Below are 24,791 nucleotides of genomic sequence, written 5' to 3'. Positions count from 1 at the left end.
AACAGTCAGTCTCAAAGATGATATTTCTCAGTGTAGCTGCATCACTTGCAGTGCTGCATTGGTTTTTACAAGTTAAACATTTATTTTATTCCGATGGAGCGGTATAAACAACAAAACTAAGACCAAGTATTTAATAAAATATGTTTTCTGAATATATTCGTTGTAAAATATTGATGATTCTAGGGGGATTTCGGGAGATTTCAGCTCAAACTTTGCCCTTGCCTCTTTAATGAATGTTTCATTCGCGACGCAGCGGACCACTGGGCTGACAAGCGTCTTGTGAAAAATTCAGATCATTACTTTTGTCCTGTAAAAGTTATTTGTTCAAGGTTTATTTTCCCCCAGTCAGACTCTCAGGACACTAATCTGTTGCCGTGTTTGAGACCTTTGTGCAGCACGGCGTTGGCAGGCTTGTTCCCAGCCAGGGACTCTTTAGACAGGTGCTGGTGGGATTCTGCCAGACATTCCACCTCTGCAAAACGAGTGTTGAGGGCCATGGCCGGGTGACTGGGGTCCTGGGTCATGTTCAGGTAGGCTGCACGCCTCAGCTGCTCCTCGATCACCAGAGCCTGCTCCAACAGCTACACAGGGAGGCGGGGAAACAAAGAGACAGGATGAGATAAAGATACAGCTACAGATGGAACAAATCCTTTATTCCTTGACTTTTTCCGCCGACAAGTTATTTGATTTTATTCCAAAGAGTGATGTATTGCCTTAAAGCGGCGAGCCAGGAACTTGTTCTTCATCTCTAGGTAGTTGCCCTTATGCATCTCAGTCTTAAAGGGCTCGTTCAGAATAGCATAGCGTGGGTCGTTCTGAATGTCCTGCCAGCGAGCATAGCCATGTCTGAGACAGATTCCCGGTCAAGAAAAGACAAACAGAAGTGCAGGACCTCATAAAATCCTTCAAATAAAACAGCAATAAGACAGCTTCGGTTTCATATCAGCTCCTCAACCGCTGCTCCCCTCCAGTCAGAAGTAATTACATTACTTTACCAGATGCCGAGCTTCTCGCACCTACATCTGGGGAAAAAGGATACGTTACAATGCCAGCCAACAGCCAGTAGTCATGGCGACGGTGCCAGATGTCATGCATCTTTCCAGAAGACAGTGCCGCTCGTTCCTCTGTTTGCCACAAGGTGTGAAGCTCTGAGAGCAGAGACACAGAGACAGACAGGTTCACCAAATGTGCCAGGTAATATTCAGGACATTTGCAGCATATTATTACAGCATATTATAATAACAGTACAATAAAAGACATGATCAAGACTGATGACAAGACAAAGCCGCTTCACTGTGTCACCTCAGATAAACAACCTCCAGTCGGACCCTGCAGCGTAGTCTTAGGAGGTATTAAACAAAGTCTGGTGGGGGTGAGTAATGCATGTCACTTTTTTTTCACTGGTATTAAATTAGGCCGTGACTTTGCAAACTCATGAAATCATTTTTTTTTTAATTTACAGCCTCCAGCTGTAGGAATATAAAAAGCAACTAAAATTACAGCCTTGTGTTTGTTTGCCTCCACCACTCAGTCTAATTTCAGGTTCAATCCCCGTTTATCTAAAGTTATATAAAATATTTAGTTTTAGTCTTCTGAGGTACAGTACTATAGGGATATTACACAAACAAGCTCAAAACTATGTCACAATACACTTGAACTTTTTACCCTCGAAATCTAATCAGTTCATCCCTTAGTTCAAGTGAATGTTTGTGCCAAACGTTAAGGGATTTCCCTGGATGAGCTCACAAGACAGAGTCAATATCATGTTTTGTGAGGTCACAATGAACTCCGAACTTTGACCTTTAGCCACTAAAATTTGAATGAATAAAATTAATCCACGAGCCCTAATGAGCCCAATTCCATTGAGTCATTACTAAGATATCCATATGGATGAGACGTAGCTACATACTGTACGGATGGACAACCTAAACGCTGTCACCAACACAGAGGCTTCAAAATCAGCTGCTTGTTTTTCCTGCCATTAGTTTCTTTATTCATTGTCTACTCATTTGTCTCCAGATAACACAAACACACACACACACACACACACACACCACAGACTGCACCTGTGTTGTCTCTATCTGCTGCTCAGCATAAGAAAAAGACTTCACCAATTAAATCTGAGCTGCACAATACTACGGGACAATATTGTGGAAATGAGTCATTTATGATGACGGTCCTGCTGACAAACACAATACAGCAGATTCATTTTTTTCCTACATTATTATCCTACAGTATTATCTTAGAAGCAGCTTTAAGACAGAATACAATAATCAGCACTGTGCTGCTGTGTCAGTGTGTTAATATAATACAAACTAATGAAACTTCCATCGCTCCAATGTGGGAATTATGTTCACTGACTCAGGAGCAGATCCCTTATATTTACAAGTCAGGTTTATTCTCACCTGTGAAACCTCCATCGGCAATGTTAAACATGAATTTGGTTTTGAATCCATTCTTGTCTTCCTTCCTGCTGTCGTCCATCTCATCCAAATTGTCTTTGTCTCCATTCAGCCGACCCTCTAACACGTCTTCGCTCTTCAGGTCATCTGCAACAGCTACATGAGCCACAGAAAGGTTTTAAAACAGATCTCTGTTTGCTTTCAGCGAGCAGCACAGTTATTGCACCACTTCTACCTGTTTCATTCAAAAATCTACAGCATGCATACCTGGCTTATTTTCCTTGTCTTCAGTTTTAGCCTGAGGAGAATCAGTATCTCCTTTGTCTGAGGACTTCTCTGTTTCTTTGCAGGGCTCCACTGAGGATAGCAGAGAGAGAGATAGAAAAAAAAAAGATTAACTTTACCAAAGTACAACTTCACAGAAGAAAAAGATTTGCAGCACACGGACCATGCATCACTCACTTTTCGGTGAGGTCTGACTGGATGACAGCTCTGTCTGTTTCAAAGCTGACTCTTTTGGGTTGGCAGATGGCTCTGTCTTTGTGGAGGGTGACTCGGTCCTGTCCCTCTCATCTCCTGCTTTGTCCTCTGAGCCGGCCTTGCTCTCCTCACTGTCAGCTCCCTTCTCAGGTGCAGATGTTGGCTCCACACTGGAAGTCTGTTGAGAGAGGAACAGACAGGGCAGCGGCAGGAAAACAAGGAGAAAGTTGGTAAAGGGCACAAGAGACGAAGTTTAAAGTTTGACAACCACATCGTCTGAGGATGATAAGAGGAGTTATGGTTTAAGTGTAATGAACCACGACAAGATAGACAAGACAAGACAAGACAATATAGGAAGAAAAACTCACTTCCTGCTCTGACAGCTTCTTGCTATCTTGCTCTGTGGTCTCCTTGTCCTCGATGGAACCCAAGAGGGACTCAGACCTCTCTACAGTCCAGAAAACAGCAATAAAAAAAAGAGTTTTAAAAGTTTCTGTCTCTTCTTTTTCTGATCACAGACTTTAGATTGAAAGAGAAGTACAACGTGATGAACACAGACACTTTGTTCTGACCTGGTGGGACGGGGGTGCTGGGCTGCGTAGCGACAGGACTGGCTGGCACCGGGGTGTTGGGATCAGAGGAAACACTCTCAGTCAGTTTCTTCAGCTCCATCCCAATGGGAATCAGATCCGGAGAACTCAGTTTCCCATTCACATGCTCGAACTCTTGCACCTACGAACAGATTGGCTTAGTTGTAACAAAATGAAACTTCTGTGGGAATAAGGGATTAAGAGGAGATCGATAAGTGGCGTGCTGAATTTTTACTCATACATATACTTCTTAAGTTCAAACTTGGTCTACTTTTGATGACTGAGTGAGGTTGAAAGGGTTAGTTGATAAATTGATAAGTCAATCAAAAAAAATGATTGACAAGTATTTTTCCAATTGATGTGCCAAACATTGTCTGATTCCTGCTGCTCAGTCCAGAGCATTTGCTAAAAATGTATTCCATTTAGTTGTCAGGGACCACATACAAAAATCAATAGATACAAGTTAATAATACAACAAATAATAAAACTTTTTGTTCTTTACACTTCAGAGAATAGCTGTTACAATATTAATACAACCAGTAAAGTGTTAGTCTGCTAATGTGCGACATATTCAGAGCAAAGAGTAGGCTAAATGGGGCGGTGTTTACTGTAGCTCAGTTGGTAGAGCACCCGCCCCATGTGTTGAGGCTATAGTCCTCACTGCAGGCGGCCCCGGTTCGAATCCCGTGTCGGACGGCCCTATCCTGCGTGTCATTCCTCCCTCTCTGCCTCTCCATTTCCTGTCACTCTCAACTGTCCTATCAAATAAAGGCATGAAAAGCCAAAAAATATACTTAAAAAAAAAAAAAAAAAAAGAGTAGGCTAAATATTGTAATATAAAAAAATCGTCTTTGATCAAAATAGCATTGAAATGCATTTCATGTAAAGGCACACTGTGTCTCAGACAAAATTACTAAATAATGTATTACTGTAATAACTATGTTGTTTGAGGAAATACTGCCCCCTTACTCTGAAAGTACACTACTAATTCTGAAACACACTTCTCCATGTTTTACACACAGGCGAGACACTGCAGGCAAAAACACTGTTTTTTCATGCACTGATCAATTTTGAGATTTGGGGCTATTTTCTTACTGAACATGTATTCTTTCAGAAAAGTCAAAATAAATGAAAATACTTCATTTTGTCTCTTTCGTCAGTAGATTTCTCCTAAATTCACCAAAAGTTAACAGCTACTGTGACACACTGTGCTGTGTTTGTTGTCATTGTAAAGCTCTCTCTCTCCTGAACAATTATGTAGGCTCCAAAAATTGTCATTTCCTGATTTCCTACGATTTACATTAACAATCTATCTATATGGAATTTTACAGTACAAGTGACTCAAAATGAGTTTTTCCTCAGACTCTGAGCCTAAAATCTTCACTTCAGCAGCACTTAGAGACACCAAACCTTCCAGTTTTATTCCTGTCTGTATTCTGAAGATTTTTACAGAGGGGTATTGTTTATATAACATTTTATTCCTAAAAACAGGGCGAAATTTGATTTTTTTAGGGCTGGTGACAGTATTTTCTCATTTACAAAGCGATAAAAAGAGATATCCAAAATCCCCTCTGTAAAAACTTCTGACTCTAATATGTCAACAAAATAAAACAAGAATTTTGAAAGTAGCTTTATCCATTGTTCAGATTTTGGTTCTGGAAATGTATGCAAATTAGCACATATTTCATCAGATATTGCCTATTTACATATTTAAACATAAAATTTGACAAAACTTGTAATACAAAAAATATCTGTCTTAATGTAAGTGATACACTTGGGAAGTTTCATGGTGATATCTGTTAGTTAAAATGTTTACCCTATTCACCTGTAGTGTCTCCCCTTAATGAAACAAAGCCATGCCTATGTTGTTTAAGTACTGACAGACTGTAATGTAGTTATAGTAATTTAACTATAACCTTTTGAGAACATGCTCCAGCTGGTGGCCCTGCAGAGACTGGTTGTTGAAATAACAGATTGCTTTTGATTATTTGTGCAACAGATGATTCCTAGTTATGTAGCTACACATCCCTGAAGTCTGATTAATATCCGATCTCTTTAATGGCACAAATTCTCCATAACTGCAGCAGCTACAGTAATACAGACTGAATACACACAGTTAATTTTTTTAATGACAGGTCCAAACCAATCCTGATTCCCTCTAAATCCAGAAAGCACATTAGGCTTTGTTTTTTTCTACCCAGGTGTATACATGACAGACAAAACTAACAAAACATTTGTAGTTTGTACGTATGAAACAGTTTGTACCCAAAAGGTACTCCTGTCTGCATCTGCCTATTCCTGAATACTTTGACCTACTTTCTCTGATCTGACAGTGTGACAGCTGAAACCCAGCATTATATGTTAAAGGACCAGTACCTTCTTCCTGACAAGGGACATGACCCCGATCCTGGTGAGGACATGCTGACGAGACAGCCCCTCGCGTGGGACTCCATCAGCGAAGGTCTCTGCTCCATCTGCCCCCGGCTCACACAGATGTCTCATGAAGAGAGACACGTAGGCCCTGATGAAAATAACACACATGCTTTTATGGCACAATGCGACAGGGGAGGTTACCAGCTCCAACACGACACGAGTGCTGTTAACGGCTGGGGAAAACACAGTGAAAGTGACAGGATAGTGGTGGAATGAGCAAATAGAATTCTTCTGTAAGAAGCCAATGTAGTAGCAAGGTATTAGTACTATTAGCAGGAGAGATGGCAGCAACGGTCAGGGAAGTCAGTTGTTTTAGCGACCTGATACATCCCACAGTCAAATCTTTAGTCAAAAATTGTTGGTGCCTATATTATAAATTCAAATTCAAATTCAAATGTATTTATATAGCACCATACAGTATCATGCAGAAGCAGTTCAAAGTGCTTTACATAGAGATAGGACAACATATTAAAAAGTAAACAGCAATAGATACTAAGATACACAGAAGTTCATACACACAAAGACATTTAAGGAAATGCACAGCTAAACAGAAAAGTTATTATTTGGATGTTTTTTTGTGTGTGTTTTTTTACGAAGAGCTCTGGTGTCCCTTTGCAACCGTTATATGGACATGCACTGCTACGCCAAGACCCCCTGTAACTCAGAGAAGGGACGGAGGACTCTCAAACTTCTTCCAGCCCTTAGTCCACATGAGGGTGAGTAGATAATGAGCGAAATATCATTCTAGGGTGAACTATCCCTTTAAGTGTTTTGTAGACCAGAAGGAGTATTTTAAATCTAATTCTGAAGACAACAACAGGTAGCCAGTGAAGGTTGCAGAGGATTGGAGTTATGTGGTCTGATCTTTTTGTTATGGTTAGAACCCATGCAGCTGAATTTTTGGATGTAATCTGTGGATTGTTTTGATTGGAAGACCCATAAACAGAGAGTTACAGTAATCAAGCCGGCTCATGACAAAAGCATGCATACGTTTTTCTGAATCGGACTGGGAGAGAAAGCCTCTAATCCTTGAGATATTTCTGACAGCCCTAGTGATGTTGCTTTTAAAACAGAGATCTCCATCCATGATAACACCTAAGTTCTTGATTTGTTCACTGGTTTTGAGTGATTTAGACTCCAAGTATTCACACACCTGCTGTCTTTGGGCTTTAGCACCCACAACCAGAATTTCAGTTTTCTCCCTATTCAACTGAAGGAAGTAAGATGACAGTATTTTTACACTCAATATATGTTTAAATTTGATCATATGATTAACACTGAAAAAAAATAACAAATGAAATATGGAGAATACAGAACAGTTGAGAGACTGATGAGCTTCCTAGTTATAAAATCATCCCTAAGGCAACAGTGATATCAGGTTTAGATGCAGTATGAAGAAGGATAGCACTAATAAAGACAGTTATAAAACCAACAGGTCACACTCACAGATAAAAGAGAAAATGTGTGTCAGCTGTAAGCTGCCATCAGTGTAATTTAATTTCAAGTTTTCAAATTTTACAGCCAACATGGAATAGTTTTTTTTAAAGCAATGAAGCACTTATATTTAATCATAAAACTGGACTCATGTGATATTAGAAAGAACATTGTAGAACCTGTTTACAGAAGTCTGGTGATATGTGCACATGATGTGGGCACCTGAGGTCTAAGAACAAGAACACACTGACCAGGATTACAGACACGGCCAGTAGAATTACTGGGAAAGATCAGAAACAACTGGAGTGTGTATACAGAGAGCAGGTGAAACAGAAACCTCAACAAAACTGAGCAGCTGAGAACATTAAGTCTTATTTACCAAATGTAATGACTTTAACTCATAGATATCGTTCAAACCAGAATCATGTCTGTTATTGTTGTTTGTGCTCATTTTACTTTTGTTGTTATCACTGTATGTGCGTTTTAATGATGTATTTGAACAAGCCAGTGAAACCAAATGTAAATTTCCATATTTGTGGAAAATTAAGATTGTCATTAATTATAAACAATAGACGTGGATGTGACAATACATGGATGGATGAGGTTTAAACTCAAAGAAGAAAAGTGCCACTCACAAAGACGGATGTGTGGCCATGACAACAGAGTCACACACTGATAAAGGCTCAACTAGATCAAGAACAAATACCCAGATTAGAGATAATATATTACCATTTGTAGTCTTTGTATTTGTAATTTAGAAAACCACAGGAGCCACTACCCTGACACATACCTGCAGGAACTGTGGGGTTAGTGCTAGGAGCTGAGTGCAAGTGTTTTACTTTAGAAGTAACTAACACCACTCAGGGAAACTTACACTTAGACATTTATTTATGTGATGGCTGACTCTGGTGCATTACAAAGTGAGGTAACCCTGACACTGGCAAGGCCAACCTTTGCAAAGCTGATAAGAGAGTTGTGGAGCTTTGCTCTGGGCCAACCAATTAAATGTGAGAAGTTGATAAAACCCAGAACTGCCTCTCAACTTTTTGGCAGGAAGCCCTTGACTGCATGAAAAGGGAATTACAGATACATTGAATAAAAATCCTTGTTGTATCCCAGTTTATATATATAAAAAAAGAGCTGAGGCATTACCTAAACTCGCGCTCACTCTTCCCTCTCAGGTCCCTGACCAGCCAGTGAGAGTTGAAAGCGTCCTGGGGGGGCATGCCCCAGCGCATGATGGCATTGAGGAAGGCTTTCCTCTGGCGAGCGTTGAACCCCAGCACCTTGTACGAAGAAGAAACAGATTTAGACAGAAACATGGCACAAAGATATCAGGAGGAGAAACTGTTAAACTGTTCATACTGATTTCTTATGAACATTAGACTTATAAACACATAAAACCTGCTTTAAAGAACCGCCTAATACAGCTCAGCACATAACACTGCTTACTGCTTAACAATGCAATCATTTCTTGATCCCAGTTCTGTTCATGCCCCGTTCCATGGAGCAGTGAGCCAGAACACAGGATCAGCTGGAGAGCAGTGAAGCTTCCTGACATATTGGACTTAAACTCTCAGAGTTTGTTATGATGCCCAGGGTTGGCCCCTTATCCCAGATTCCCTCCTATTATGCACAATTTGCAGAATGGAGGATTATCCCCCTACTACACCATGTGTCCAGAAATGTGATTAGTTGCTGTAAACACAGCGTAAAACCCTTATTTTAACCCTCCTGTTGTCCTCCTGGGTTAAGGAAGGAAGGACGAAAGGAAGGAAGGAAGGAAGGAAGGAAGGAAGGAAGGAAGGAAGGAAGGAAGGAAGGAAGGACAAAGGGAAAGAAGGAAGGAAGGAAGGATAAAGGGATAGAAGGAAGGAAGGCAGGAAGGACGAAGAGAAACAAGGAAGGAATGACAAAGGGAAGGAGGAAGAGAAAAAGGAAGGAAAGATAGATGGAGGGAGGGAACAGATTGAGTCAAAAAAAGAAGGAAGAAGTAAGGATGAGCGGAAGGAAGGAAAGGAGGGAGGCAAAAATGATTGTGGAAAGAAGGAATGGAAAAGGGAAGGGAAGAAAGATGGAGGGAGGGAACAGACCAGGTCAACTGGATCAAAAGAGGAAGGAAGAAGAAGTAAGGGCGAAGGGAAGGAAGGAAGGAAAGAAGAAAGGGAAAAAGGATTGTGGAAAGAAGGAAGGGAGAAAGGAAGGATGGAGGAAGTGAACAGATTGGGTCAATTTGACCCAGAAGGACAACAGGAGGGTTAGGCTCAGGATGTCCTGTGAAGGGCCTGCAGCCTACACACACCTCGATGCTGCCCCCTACGCGAGCTAGTAGGGGTGGCAGGGGTTTGTCTTTCTCGCTCTTCAGCTGCCGACGAGACTGTCTGCGCCCGCCTACAACACATAAAAAACCAAAGCCACAGTTAGAGGGATGATCCTCCCAGAGTCTCATCAAAAGCAAAATGGGACCTTAGTTATTATCATATCTCCTCAGAGAGAGATGTACTGTGTAGCCACACCAAACCAACACAAGTGGTTGTATGATTTTTTTTTTTTTTTTTTTTTTTTTGGGGCTGCCTACCTTCCGGCCTCTCCTCGAAATCTTCGTCCTCGTCCTCGGACCCCACAGAGTACTCCGACTGATTGTCTGAAAGATCATCCTGCCATTCTGAGCAACACATCAAAGAGAAACAGTACATTGTGTTCGCTTCTGTTGGTGGCCACCTGAGGGCGCCATGGCACTGCAGATTACTACAGACCACTACAGCTGGGCATGCACAGATTTCCACTACTTTGTGTCCTCTGAAAGTGAGGTGAGAGTGTACTACTCCGCCAGACAATCACTTTCAACTTGGAGTGTACTCCAAGCCGCGATGGGCTGTGAAATCTTTACTCTATCACAGTCTGCTGCTGTTGAACTGTGGCAATCAGGAAGCTGAAGCCACTCTGCAAAAGCACAACTGTAGGAAGTGGAACTGCAATACACATGGAAACTGTTGAACTACTAGAGGGGAGTGGGGGGGGGGGGGGGGGGGGGTGCTTCAAAACCCACTGAGAAGAGCTTTAGACCAGTATAACACGCCCTGAGGTGGATTTAATGGAGGTCAATAGCTCTTGTTGAGACACGCAGCCTTAAGAGGATTTAATAAAGATGCTGATTAATTTCTGTGCCATTCTTGCTTGAACTGAGCTGATTGCACAAAAAAGGATTGTGTGTCAAGATAATGTCACTGCGTTAACTCACTGATGGAGCGTCGAGCGCGTGGAGGTAGCAGTATCGCTGCTCGGTTATTGAATTAGCTGGATGTCAAAGCCGATCACAGCGTTTAGTCTGCAGCAGGAGCTGCTGAGGTGCACTAAAGCCAACACAGAGGGAGCAACACTGGTCTGTACAATGTCACCATGCAGGGACATATCTCACATCTCCTTTATCTGTAATGAAAGCCCGGTATTAGACGCTGCAGATGTGCTTCCCTCATAGCAGCGGATCGGCTACCGATTTGAGTGACCACGTCATTTACTAAAAACCTGAGCTCTTTCATCGTGGAGAAGCTACTGCAAATATACAGTGTAATTTCATGCTTCAATTCAGATTCATTCACACACAGAACAACAAAAGTGTTAATCTTTAATCTCTTGGTTGTTTTTCAGAATGGACACCAGCTCCCAGAATGCCAATTCAGAACACAACATTAAATATTGACTGTTGGGAGTTGCTGATTCATCTCACAGCTGTTAAGACTGCAGGAATATCACTGGAGGAAAATTAAAAAAAAAAAAAAAAATCCATATCATAAACCTCAAACAGGAGCCCAGTGAGTGGTTTATTTAGAAAATGATGTCTCCTCTTGCTGAGGAATATGCGTTGAGCTCACCTGACAGCTGTGCACAAAGCAGCTGGTAACAGGTGTCTTACCGAGCACACGTTTCTGCTCATATATGGGCAAGGGTGTCAAATCCTGGTTGAAAATAAAGAGCGGTGATAATAAGATGCTGGCTGTTACTTCCAAATATCCTGCCAGGTAATCATTCGGCACAATAGTCTTAAAGATTAACACTTCAGAAATTGGTCTTGGTGAAGGCATGAGGTAAAGCAGCAAACCCAGGCCTGTGAGTCCTGGGAGACAGCCACAGTGTGTCTGCTAGCAGCGCCTACCTTGGTCCTCCTGGGTGGTGTCGTTGTAGTTGACCTGCTTGCGGATGCGTTTGCCTTTGCCCAGGTTGCGAGCCAGATCCTCCTGCTGCTGCTCATAGTGGTGGCGAAGGAGTTTTTCCCAGTAGTCCGGATCCACGTTCTCTTCCTGCTTGATGATCTCCCGCTCCACCTCTTCCTGAACACACAGACACAAAGACAATATATGACATACATGAGATGCTGCTAATATCTCACTGGTTCAGTACCTGAACCTCTACTGTATACAATATAATGCACGGTTTTATTATGATAAAACTGTTTCTCACACAGCTGATTATTTCACATTGTATGTGTGCAGTGCATTAGTCAGTTGTCCTATTTCCCATACATTAAAAATCACCAAACTTTGCACAAAGCTCCAGTCCAACGCCAGATTTACTCAACTCCAAGCACATGTCAATATTCCTCATTGGGCGTGGGGGGGGCACAATAAGCGTTTAAATTTAAAAACTTTGAAAATTCCTACCAAACCACTTTACGTGCTACGGTTTTGCCACTTTCACCAAAATGTAGCCCTGATACTGCAGAAACTTTCAATTAAGTAATGTCAAGAAATAGCCTAGAAATAACGGTAAATTTCAAAGTAATGTCATGTTTTTCATAAAGGCAAAAGATGCTTTTCATGCTTTGATTTTTTTGGGAAAGGCCAGAATTTTTTCCCACCAAGTCCTTGCAACTGACTGTTATTTCTAGGCTATTTCAATCAGACAACTCTGGAATGAGAAGAAATCATTTATTGAGCGTAAGCATAGCAAGCTGAAGCATAGCAAGGATAGCATATCCTTGAGCATGGCTGCAGCAGATTTGGCATCAGGTTCTGTCTCATATTCGTTCCCTGAATGATCTGCTTTGCCAGACATTACAGGGAATGAAGCGGACCCCCCACAGGGAATCAAGAGACAGAGCCCACAGGTGGATGCTGAAGAGGTGGTGGGTTTGCAAAACCTTATGGGCAGCAATGCAGCAGCAGCAGTAGCAGCAGTAGAGCGGCCTGTAAATTAAAGGGCTATCAAAGTATTTTCTCCTCATTATTTAAAACCTATTGTAAATATTTATCAACTGTTCAAACTGTTTTTACCGCTTTTTGTCAGCCACCATGTGCATCCCCTCACCCCAGTGCTCAATGTTGCTATACAGCACCACTAGCAGGCCGAACAGACACAGTGTAGCTATAAAATAAAACGTATTTATTTAAATCACAAGCTCATGTTGTTTCCATTATGAAACATCCTGATGGCAGATGATTGTGGGTATTTCTCTCACCTCTCCATCCTCTTCCTTCACCACATACTGAGCCACCTTGAAGGAGCTCAGGTATTCATTCATGTTCTGAATCTCTGTGTCTTCAGTGGCGTCCTGGCTGCGGTCCAACAGCTTTGAGATGGCGTCGTCGTCATAGTGGATCACGCTGCCCTCCTCGCCGTCTTTGTTGTCACCACCTATTGATGAAACGCTCCTAGTTAATGACCAGCAGGAGCCGTCTGAAATAAAACAGTCTGTTTACCCACGTTTAAAGCTTCTGAACGTTAATGAATTCACTCGCATTTTGTTTTTGTCTCTTGTTTTCAACTCTTCAGCGCAGAGATTAGCTCCACACTGAGTTTTACTTTGTAAGTCACTGACTTGCATAAAATGAGAGGGTTTTGTAAAGAGGAGGATGCTGCTACTTCCACCATTTGCAGTGTAAACAGAGCAAGAGGAAGCACCATTTCTGTGTTTGAAAAGAAGAGGGTAAATGGAAGCTTATTATCGGAAAAAAAAAATGCACAGAATAGCAAAACCTTTAAGTGGCTCAACTAAGATGTGATTTGTTTGTTATCATCAAACAACTCTGAAGTTTAATAATGATGTAGCAGATTGAAGATCAAGTGGAAGTTTGGAAGTTTACTTGGAACTTTTCTGGATTGAGTGCGGCTATCATAAAACAAACCGAAGATATCGAAGGATGCCAGCACACCAGACTCTCTGTTAAATCCTCAAAGCTAAAGGAAACATTTGGAGCGGGGACGTACCCATGTTTCGGGCTGCCTCCATTTCATCTTTGAAAAGCTCCTCTGTGCCAAACTTGAGGATGTCATCAAGTTCCTGTTTTGACATGGAGCCGGTTTTGGAGCCCAGGCCGGGTCGGACCACTAGATGGGTCAACATCATCTTCCTCTTCGCCACCTGAGTGATCCGTTCCTCCACCGAGCCTCGCGTCACAAAACGATAGATCATCACTTTCCTATTCTGTCCGATACGGTGGGCCCTGCTGAACGCCTGGGGGAGTGGAGAGATGGAGTGAGAGGGAAAACAACAGAGATGACTTGGCATTAAACACAGCTGGTTAAATAGCAAACTGAAACCAAAGTGCACATCACATATTCTTTGTGAAATCAGTACTTGAATGTCATTGTGAGGATTCCAGTCAGAGTCGTAGATGATGACAGTGTCTGCACTTGCAAGATTGATGCCAAGACCCCCAGCTCGGGTTGAAAGCAAGAAGCAGAACTGCTGAGCGCCCGGCGCTGTGACAAAAACCAAAGCACAGAGTCGACGTGTGTGTGGGTTAGAGAGCGAGTGAAAGGCAGGTGGAAGAAAACATGCATCTTCAAAAACACACCCAAAAAGACAGTGGATAGTCAGACTCACCATTGAAGCGGTCTATGGCCTCTTGCCTCAGGCCTCCAGTTATTCCTCCATCAATACGTTCATATTTGTAACCTTCAAACTCCAAAAAATCTTCAAGCAAATCCAACATCTTGGTCATCTGTAAACCACAGATGACATAATAAATGTATGAGTCTGATCAAACTCATTGAAATTATAAAAAGATATTTGGAATATCTGGTGATTTATCACCTACAACTGGCACTGGCATTGGAAAGGCTAAAACATGGGGGACTGCAGATGGAAATTAGCCATAGAGCTAAATCTGGTGTATTTACATATTGTATGTTCATGAATATGCAGAGTCCCAGTACAAATAAACAAATAACTGAAATGGATGGCTGCATTTTTTACTGTTTCATAGCCATGATCAGTTAAAGCCGTGGCCTCGGGCCTTAATGCAATATTTATTCAACTATTACCTGAGAGAAAATGAGAACTCTGTGTCCTTCATCTTTGAGTTTTTTCAGCATTTTCTGAAGCAGCGTCAGTTTTCCTGAGGACTTCACCAGTAGGTTGCCATCATACGAACCATTGGGTAATACAGGAGCTTCCTGTTAGAGACACAAAACAATTCCAGACATGAACTGGAGAAATATATGAACACAATCAACAGTATTATTGATTAACAGGTACACAATTTCCTAGCAGAACAACTTGGGTTAAAGAATAATGGGTAAAGATAATGTAAGGTAGCCATAGTCTCCTTGGAGAGAAACTCACACTGTCCCAGAGACATTAATATATATATATTCTGTGCTCAGTATTATGATATTATATAATCAGTTCAATATGCTGCCTCACCACAGCAGCCACAGGGAACAGGTAGGGATGGTTGCAGCACTTCTTCAGGTCCATCATAATGTTGAGCAGAGACACTTGGTTCCCTCCGCCTTTGGAGTTCAGAGCCTCAAAGTTTCGCGTCAGAATAAACTTGTAATATTTCCTGAAGGTCAGAGAACAGATATCAGAGTCAGGAGAGTGATGAAAAAAAGAAAAAACACATCATCTAATCAAAATGCTCAGAGCATGGTCTTGGGGAGTTAAACCAACACCTACAGCAACCTTAAAGCAGAAGTAAGTGATATTTTTGTGTTAATATAAGTCTTAAATAGTTCTATCTTCCGACAGCAATCACTTACATCGAGTGTTTGGACTGAAACACGGGTCTGTCAGTCACTCTGCTCTGCTCTGAGCCGAGGAGAAAACTTTTCTCGTATCCTACAGTTTTTATCCAATGAGGAGAGAGAACGGCATGAAGGGCTGTGTGTGCAGCCAAGGGACGCCGTGAATGTGGTGACGTAGGGACGAGGACTGTTATGGTGCGTTCAAGGCAACCCGTAACTCGTGTTTTTCCGACCTGTGAAGTCGTACCAGTTCGATCTGGTACGAGTTCACGGGTCGGAAGTCACGAGTGGCCGTTATAGTGACTTTCACGGGTAAAACAGGTCGGAAAAACACGAGTGGGTTGCCTGGAACGCTACAAAGTCGTAAGTTGTGACTTGAAGCTGTAATTTACGATTTCAAAAGCCTACCTGGAACGCAGCATTAGCCAAAACGACCGGATCGCTTACTTCTGCTTTAACAAAAAAAATGTTAACAAATATAAGTTTCTCCATTTCTTCTTTGTTTGTACTGAAGCTCAATGAGCTTTATGATCATTTTAACAACTGAACCCTACTATGTCATTTAAAATATCCTGTGTATAGGAGCTAGGTTTTATCAGATGGCACAGACACCAACAGTGCACCCCTTTAATATCCCTTTAATATGTCTATTATTACTTCTGCATGGGGCTGAGCTCCACTCTGACGATCAGCTCTGTCTTAGCAGGCATGTTCTTGAAGACATCAGCTTTCAGCCTCCTGAGCATGTGAGGCCCAAGGAGGTCGTGGAGCTTCTTGATCTGGTCCTCTTTAGAGATGTCGGCAAACTCCTCCAGGAAACCATCCAGGTTACTGTTGGGAAGAATTGAAGAATTAAACGAGGTTACGGTGCAGAAAAGACTATTTCTTGCTTGTCAACTTTATACGATACAACAAGATTTGTCGAGCTGTTAATATAAAGAGGAATCTATTTGAGGCACCAGTGAGGAGCTACTGGGAAAATGAAAAAAAAAAGGGCTTACTTGAAGCGATCTGGGGTGAGGAAGTTAAGCAGGTGGAACAGCTCCTCCAGGTTGTTCTGTAGAGGAGTCCCAGTCAGCAGCAGCTTGTAGTAGATCTTATACCCGTTGAGAATTCTGAAAAACTGGATTTTAAACAGGATATGATCAAAGAAAAGCAAGAAAACATGTCCTGTAAACTTTTCCCCAGAATATTTATTTCTTTTTCATGAACATCTCATGCTCATATCTGTCAGGGTCCCTCCTCCTTTCCTGAAAAGATTCTGCAGGTTTGCTTCAGTGGAGTGGATCACTAACTGCTGCTATCAATGGCAGAAAGGCTGTCATACCTTTGATTGATTGTTCTTCAGTCTGTGGGCCTCATCTACCACCAGGCAGGCCCAGGTGATGGAGCCCAGAATGGCTTGATCTATAGTAATCAGCTCATAGGATGTCAGCAGCACATGGAACTTGATTGGAGTGTCTTTCTGCAGAGGGAATACACAAAGAGTAGAGGGACTGAAGCCTTGGAAAGTTGAGAGACTTTCACCCAAGGTAAAACAACACACCAATGTATTTTTGATATTTCAATTTTATGAAATGGATGGCTGGATAAAAATATTTTACTGCCCAAGTAGTACATGATATTTGGATCATCCCCAAAACCAATAATACTGAAAGTTTTGGGGCAGTGTCTGCAATTTCTCATATATCTCTAGAAATAGTGGTCAGAAACTTACCAAATTCAGACCAAAGCCACTTGAGAGATACAGGCAATTAATAATTAACAAATATTTATATTTTAAAACAACAAACATATGCCATGAAAATGAGTCAGGTATGGGAAGTCTTTGTGGACTACATAAGGGGTGTGACGCCATAGAGGGGTGTAAGGCATGGTTGGAAGGATAGTTGCATGTAATTGTATTTATGTATACTTTGAATGTGTATGAAGCATGAGGGGTGCCAGGGGTGGGGGCTGCCTTTAAGTTGTAAGATGAGTGTTTTATTTTTTCTGATTTTTTTTCTTTTTTTTTTCTCTTCGTCCTATCTATCTATTTCTCCTTTTTACTTTCTTAAACAGACTATTAATTTGTTTATGCCATATCTGTAACATTTGAAATGTCTGTAAAGTTATGTTAAAACAAATACAAATTTGAATGACAAAAAAAAAAAACATAAGCAGAAACTGAATGTATTTTGAAAATGTAAAATATACTTATATGCATGTTTAAATTACATATAAAAGAAATATCAATGATATGAAAAAACATAGTTGTCCATCTCAGGTGAAGGAATGTCAAAAACCCATCTACTAAAAGAGGATTTCATATGTTGAACCATAGGGTCAATTGGTAGAAGGGGTTGATTTATAAGCATCTCGGTGTGGTACTGAATAGTTAAGTGTGTGTGAGACTGTGACGTACCTTCATGCGAAACACCTTACGCCCTGATTTCACTGCGCTGTCTTCGAATGTGAACTCGTTCTCCCTGATGATGGCTCTGCTGTCTTTGTCCCCGGTGTACGTCACCACGTAGAAGTCTGGAGCCCACATCTCAAATTCCCTTTCCCAGTTGATGATAGTGGAGAGGGGAGCACTCACCAAGAAAGGACCCTTAGAGTGACCCTGAGAGAGACAGAGAGAGAGGAAAGACACGACTAAGCAACTCTCAAATCACTGAAAGAATATAGGCATATGGTTTAATCATTTACTTCACTCTATGATTTTATCTAAGTGTATATCTGGAGCCTATATTCCCATTCATATCACAGGGATTGATCCTACTAGTCTTTCCTCTTACATGGCACTCAAGGAACCAGAATGTGATATAAGTTATGCAATATGGAGATAATAAGAGAGGACATTGTCCCGGCCTCACCTCCTTATAGAGTGAGTAGAGAAACACTATTGTTTGCACCGTCTTCCCCAGGCCCATCTCATCAGCCAGGATGGTGTCTGTGCCCTGAGCCCAGGAGAACCTCAACCAGTTCAGACCCTCCAGCTGGTACGGGTGCAGGGTTCCTCCAGTGGCATTAATGTACCACGGCTGATGTTCAAACTTGATGGTGGGCTGGTGATTTGAGCATTTTGTAAAGTAATCACACAAGTTATAGTCGAACATTTGGCATAATGTAAATGAATAATAATAAATGCATCATTAAGTTACAGCACATTTCTCACATCCACAGTATCACTCTAGATGTGTTTACTATAGAAAGCTGCAGCTAATAACAATGAGGTCTGGTATTCCCACAGAGGCACAGGTAACTGGGGCAGCTCATTGGACTATTAGTGACCTAAGTGCATCAAAGTAATTCAGCTTACGTCTATGATGGGAGCATCAGGAGGGACCTCCCTCTTTTGATGGTCCTCTTTCAGCTTCTTTCCTTTCCTCACCACCAGGGGGCGTTGATCTTCTCCTAGAATTTGCTCTCTGGGTAAAAAAAAAAAAAAATGCAGCAACATGATGAGCCAAACAAGTCGAACTGGGGAATCAGGCAGGACAGAACAGGAAGAGCAGCAGATGTAGGCATATGCCTTTGTTTATCTGCGTGTGACGGGGATTTATCCTAGTTATCCCTCCCGTCATCTCCGCACCACTCAGACATAAGGCTAAGCACATTCAGAGATGCCGTTTACCCACCTGTGGTCCCAGTAGAAAGGTTTAATGGTGTCGTATTCTGGGACGTCAAAATCGTCCACCTCCCATGTGCACTGGTCATAGGGCAGGTCTCTCCACTTGATCAGATAATGCACATCACCGTCCTTATCAAAGCTATGGGCAAGAACAAACATAAGCATGTGAGATGTGACATAATGACATATACAATCACATAATGACAGTAATTTATCACTTTCTGCAACTGTAGCAACCAAATAAGGTGGTTGGGGGATCATTACCGATGTCACCATTATAGATTTTCTTGGTACGATTATTGTCAGAGAAATAACCACGATTATTACGATTATTACGATTAACAAAACTATGAATGTGTAAAATCAAATAGTCAAAATATAATTGCATTACCAATTATATACAAATTATTTCAAGTATATATCAATATAGGACCAATTATTACCATAATCCTTCAGAGGAAATGTTTTTTAAATCTTTTATTTTTTTTTTTTTTTTTACAAATGAGGCACTAACATTTAAATTCCTACCAGTTCAGTGTTACGTTAAGTAAATTGACATTAACATAATTTAACCCAGTTACTGTGTATTTACCTTTACTCTGGGGTACAAAGCAATGCATATTGTTCATAATGTTGCATAACTTTTTTTTACATTCTGTGCAAGTTGCACTCATCTGCCAACATGGTTCCAACATCATCCGTATTTAGGAACCGTTACGATTAATTAATTGTGGCATTTAATACCGCGATTCATTGTGAAGACAAGTAATCATGACATCCCTAGGACTCACACTTCGAGAATATTGTATTTCTACCAAAGCATAATGCGTAGAGTCAAACATATGATTATACTGTATGCTGAATATGTCAGAAAGAGATGTGTGTACATGATCAGTTACAAGCTCCAACACAGGCCTGAAACATGTGGAAATGACCATGTAGCTGTTCTGTTCTTTCTAAATATCCCTCACAATAGATTTTTCCTCTCTAAACTGAAATATGATGTGCTGTGAAGAGTAATCTCCATCTATAAAAGCAAGATGAAAGGGGGGATAAACCACACTGAGCTCCAGCTTATCGTCAAGAACTGGAGACAGTGTGTAAAACATCTGGATAAAAGAACAGACACCTGTGGTTGAGTATCCGGTGGATAACCATCCACTCTGGTTTAATGCCGTAGCGGTAGAAGCGCTCCTCCATCACAGCATACTGGGGATCTTTGCTCTTCCTCTTCTCGCTGTTCAGCTCCTCCTCTCCGGAGCCGTAGTCGTACGGCGGCGGCTCGTCCATGTCGTTCTTTCGCTGGTAGTTCCGGTACATGACCGTGTGATACAGCTCCAACTGCACACACACACAGACACACAGACACATTCACAGCATGACAATAAGTTCTGCTTATGTTTTCGTTCAGCACAACCTCTGGTGAAGGAGGCTTTAACAAGAATGCAATATTTAATGTGGCACTGCATGGCAATGAGACTAATTTGATTCACTGTTCAAAGTTCCAGAAAGGATTTAATGAAGGGAAGACAGAAACAAAATAAATTAAGGAAGCTGTATTGTCGCTAAATAAGGGACACAAAGAGAGCCAAATCTGAAAACAACCAATTGTTCAATCATCAGTAAATTAAATGTCAGCTTGAGTTGCTGTCTGAAATGCTCACTAATGACAGCTAAATGGTTATAGGAACCTGCATTATCATTTGTATATTAAACTGCACAAGACGGTCCAGGGAAAACCTGCTCTGAGTGTCCCACATTCAGAGAGGACACGTCGCTCCTGTGGCCAAACACAGCACAAGTGTTAATTGGAGGTTCTCCTGTGGTATCTCACCTGCAGCTCACTGACCCAGGAGCAGTGCCAGTATGAAAGGCCGGCCCACTTCACAAAGAACTCCCTCTCTGGGTGGCCCTTGAGTGGGGGCTTGGTCAACGGATCATTTGGCTTGCCATCAGGGCCTGCAGGCAGTTCAGCTGGTAATGGGGGTTCGCCCCATGTCCAGTGCAGAATCTTTTGTACTTTACCTTTCAAGGGAGGGCACTGAGGAAAAACAAAGAGGTAATGTGCACACACATTCTTATGATAAATGCTACAGCTCACATAGCTTGTGTGAGAAAATCAAATGCCAACTGAACATGTAATTGCAAGATTTAAGCCGACACTGCTTTTGTCAAGCTCTCTCTCTCTCCAACCACCTCATAAACGATCTCCAACTGACTTCTGTTGCCATCGGCACTAGAATATTATAAAATAAAGTACAGTGTACAGATTTAGCTTCTGTTTGATCCCATAACTCCATAGCAATTTCCACAGAGCAGAAACCAGAAATTCAACACGGTTAAATGACAAACGTTGTTCCTTGTAGAAATATAAGAGAAGTTTTTGTAAATCTATGTGGTGTTCAGGTGACATACTGGAGTAGGTTAAGCATATTGAGATTGTAGGGTTGAACGTGTACTTTGTATTTTAACCCTATTTTTACAGCACAGGCCGAGGTGTGCAGCCTGAACTCACCATGCATCGAGGACACAGCCATTCCCCGTTGGGGATCTCCGGCAGAGGCGGGTTGAGGCAGTGGATGTGGTAGGAAGATGGGCATGTGTCGCAACACAGCAGCTCTCCTCCATCTTTACACACTCTGCAAAACTCCATGTGGTCATCCTCTTCCTCACCTACAGGCTCCTCCTCTTCGTCCTCTTCATCTTTCGCCTCCCACTGGATTCCCTCTTTCTCCTGAGGGACATTATCAACACACATGATTGAAGTGAGGTTACTTACTCACTGTGTAAGCTATATGACATTCACTGATTATCTTTATGTCATTTGTTTAGTTTTTTTACGGAAACAACCACTTTAAAGGTACATTGTGTAGGAATTACTCCCATCTAGCGTTGTGGTTGTATCGCAAGCAACTCAATCATATTTTTCATGCTGCATTCACGTGAAATTGGGCAGACGGACGACAGCATACACAAGCGTCTACGTAAACAAGTGGTCCGTCAGCACAAGGCAAAACAATACACGTGACAATATGTTGTCATGGCGATGTGGTATTGTTTACCTGACCCACGTTTTACCGGCTTTCTCTGGACTTCTGTGACTAAAATGACATCTGGTTTGTTACCGACGGCCGTCTGCCCGACTGCAGGTGAATGCAGCATCAGTGTAACGCTCCATTCCTCCTCACTGCGTTACCGCGGTGACTTTTCACAGACGCCACCTCGACCTGAGCCGACAGCTCCGGTGTCTCCGCTGAGTTTCCGTGGTTTCCTACCGTCACGCTGCCACTGAACGTAAAAACATGGCGACACCACATGGCAGCCAGCACCGAGCTTACCCGCTCCATGTAGATATGAATGATATGAACGGCAAATTCAGAGCTTACCGGAACACTTCAGTTTGTTGATGGGGGGGATTACTGATTAATGAAAAACATACTTTTGAACCAAATAATCAATTTTCGTGAATAGATAACAGGAGAAGTTACACAATGTCCCTTTAACTTATTAACCAAATGACTTTGTGATCAAATTTTTGTCCTTCATCTTGGCTTTCTTACCAACTGCAGATTGTAGATTTATAAAAATGTATTAAATAGGAACCTTGAAGCGATGACTTGACTGGCTTCACACATACCGAATACTGACAACTAACAAGACACAAAGGGAGTTCTTAGCCCTCAGTATCAACTGCCGCTGCCGTACTGTACTGAGGTCTTGAGGGGAAAAAAGTGTCTCTGCTCCAAGAAACTGTGATAAATATTTCAGACTTTTCTCTCTAATCTTTCCCTGCTACTTGTGAAATACAGGATACTTTTACCCCTTCACAGTCAGGTATATGCAGCCTGTTATGTGGGTGTTTAAGAAGATGTTGCCTCATTTTAAGTCTGCAAAGGTTGGGCACCACTCTTGTAGATAATAGCTCAGAAAAGCAGTGGCGGTGTGCACGACTCCAAATATTGAGTAGGAAACTGTGTCGGGTTCACAGAAGAAGCTGAATAAACAAGATAAAGACGATGCTGGCACTTGAACTTGAATATTCTTAACATTTAATATGAGATAAACAATGAACATGTTTCGGCTGTAAGCTATCATCAGCATAAGAAAAAGACGATGAGATTAGCATAAGTTTATATTTCCCTCCCTGAAGTTATGAACTTGTTAATTTCTCTTATTAGCATAACATAAAAAAAAACCTAAAAAAAAAAAATGTTTACACTTCACACTAATCAACTCACACAGTGCGGACAGCTCCATTTGCCCTCGGGGGCCTTCTCCAGCTCAGGGTCCAGACAGACCAGGTGGTATGCCCTGGGACAGGTGTCACACAGGATGATCTCCCCACCCTGTTGACAGACCTCACAGTAGTCCTGGTGGTCTGTCTCATAGCCGTCACCGTCTTCCTCTGGAGTAGGTTAAAAAAGTTAGTATAGAGTTAAAGCAGAAGTAAGCGGAATATTTGTGTTAATATAAGTCTTAGTTATATCTTCCGACAGCAATCACTTATATAGAGTGTTTGGTCTGAAACACGGGTCTGTCAGTCACTCTGCTCTGCTGTAAGCCGAGGAGAAAACTTTTCTTGTATCCTACAACCTTTATCCAATGAGGAGAGAGAACGGCATAAAGGGGCGGTCCTCTCTGTGTGTGCAGCCAAGGGATGCACGTGAATGTGGTGACGTAGGGACGAGGGCAGGGACTGCTAACTCCATCTGCTGACAAGAAGTTAGCCAAAATGACTGGATCGCTTACTTCTGCTTTAACATAGGTTAGGGTGGCCATATTTTGATTTCCAAAAAAGAGGACAGTCGACCTGGGGGGGGGGCAAACTGGGGGGCTTAGCAAATTAAGCACCTGCTTAGGGCACCATGGCCCCAAGAGCAGTAAACTCTCTGTGTAACTTCTGTCGATCCCTTGAGAAATCCTTTGTATTTACAAAAACCCTTAATTGTTGTGGTTGCACTTTAAGTTGTTGTTTCACATTGGTGTCACAGTTTGTTTAAAACCAAAAAGAAGAAATTAGAAATTATGACAATTACAGCAAATGCATTGGCTATTGGTTTATTTTGTTACTTTTAGTAGGCCCATATGACATTTAGAACTAGGCCTATATCACTTTGAATATTACGGTAAGTGTAAATCAACCCCAGGCTGCACTTTTGGCTGAATTTGATATCATTTCAGATTAAAAACCATAGATGGCTAAAAACATTCGACAGATTAAAAATTAAAAATTAAATTAAAAATTTTAATTAGTTTGTAGTAGCTAGGTGTGTAAATGATCAATAATCAGTATTATTGGCAACAATAGAGGTCCCCTTAGGGCCCCATGGAGGCTTGGGCCGGCCCTGATCACAGATAAACATGGCTGTATTTAGAAAAGAAAAAAGAAAAGGAAAACAGTGACTACGTGTCAGCCGCCGGCCATCCTAGGCTACCGGCCGTTCTTCTCCAGAACACACAGATATGTATGAGCGCGTCGCAGAGCCGCTCATACAGAGGCAGCCTCTCGCGAATTACATCAGAGACGCAACAAAATACCGGAGTATTCTGTGCAACGCGCCAGTCAAGTATGTTTAATGGTCCCATGAAAAACAATGAAAACCGGACATTTTCATGAATTTATAAAACCTGCCCGGACGCCCCGGACAGGATGTAAAAAGTGGACATGTCCGGGTAAAAGAGGACGTTTGGTCACCCTAACATAGGTTTTTCCTATGCACTGAACAGTCCTTGAATGCAGCTGCTACAGTAAGCTACTGCTAAATGTGAATGAGACTCCAGAAGTGTGAAGGAGATAGCTGCTTAGAAAATGCTTTCAGAAAAGATTCCCAATATAAATGATGTTTAAAAATACATCACAATGTCCTT

The 24,791-nt window shown here is 41.8% G+C and overlaps 1 protein-coding gene across 1 annotated transcript in view; it reads right to left on the bottom strand.

Annotated features, from left to right (window-relative positions):
• The window catches only part of chd5 (chromodomain helicase DNA binding protein 5), a 46,757-nt gene that overhangs the window by 6,709 nt on the left and 15,257 nt on the right, over window positions 1–24,791 (bottom strand). The window contains exons 8-37 of the mRNA XM_085777797.1: window positions 23,162–23,328; window positions 21,439–21,657; window positions 20,758–20,964; window positions 20,053–20,264; window positions 18,931–19,062; window positions 18,612–18,720; window positions 18,166–18,357; window positions 17,712–17,912; window positions 16,635–16,772; window positions 16,309–16,430; window positions 15,965–16,138; window positions 14,985–15,126; window positions 14,603–14,734; window positions 14,163–14,280; window positions 13,914–14,038; window positions 13,544–13,790; window positions 12,795–12,970; window positions 11,493–11,667; window positions 9,918–10,004; window positions 9,642–9,730; window positions 8,492–8,625; window positions 5,849–5,993; window positions 3,455–3,614; window positions 3,251–3,330; window positions 2,865–3,060; window positions 2,670–2,759; window positions 2,406–2,558; window positions 1,040–1,148; window positions 714–846; window positions 386–581 (exon numbers count right to left, since the gene is read on the bottom strand). Of these exons, the coding sequence (XP_085633923.1) occupies window positions 386–581; window positions 714–846; window positions 1,040–1,148; window positions 2,406–2,558; window positions 2,670–2,759; window positions 2,865–3,060; window positions 3,251–3,330; window positions 3,455–3,614; window positions 5,849–5,993; window positions 8,492–8,625; window positions 9,642–9,730; window positions 9,918–10,004; window positions 11,493–11,667; window positions 12,795–12,970; window positions 13,544–13,790; window positions 13,914–14,038; window positions 14,163–14,280; window positions 14,603–14,734; window positions 14,985–15,126; window positions 15,965–16,138; window positions 16,309–16,430; window positions 16,635–16,772; window positions 17,712–17,912; window positions 18,166–18,357; window positions 18,612–18,720; window positions 18,931–19,062; window positions 20,053–20,264; window positions 20,758–20,964; window positions 21,439–21,657; window positions 23,162–23,328 (4,560 nt within the window). The remainder of the gene's footprint in view (window positions 1–385; window positions 582–713; window positions 847–1,039; window positions 1,149–2,405; window positions 2,559–2,669; window positions 2,760–2,864; window positions 3,061–3,250; window positions 3,331–3,454; window positions 3,615–5,848; window positions 5,994–8,491; window positions 8,626–9,641; window positions 9,731–9,917; window positions 10,005–11,492; window positions 11,668–12,794; window positions 12,971–13,543; window positions 13,791–13,913; window positions 14,039–14,162; window positions 14,281–14,602; window positions 14,735–14,984; window positions 15,127–15,964; window positions 16,139–16,308; window positions 16,431–16,634; window positions 16,773–17,711; window positions 17,913–18,165; window positions 18,358–18,611; window positions 18,721–18,930; window positions 19,063–20,052; window positions 20,265–20,757; window positions 20,965–21,438; window positions 21,658–23,161; window positions 23,329–24,791) is intronic.

The sequence above is a fragment of the Trachurus japonicus genome, chromosome 5, assembly GCF_045865225.1.
Source record: "Trachurus japonicus isolate A0001 chromosome 5, Traja_1.0".
Lineage (NCBI taxonomy): Eukaryota > Metazoa > Chordata > Actinopteri > Carangiformes > Carangidae > Trachurus > Trachurus japonicus.
The sequence above is the reverse complement of the archived record's forward strand: the minus strand, read 5'-3'. Positions and strand labels throughout refer to the sequence as shown.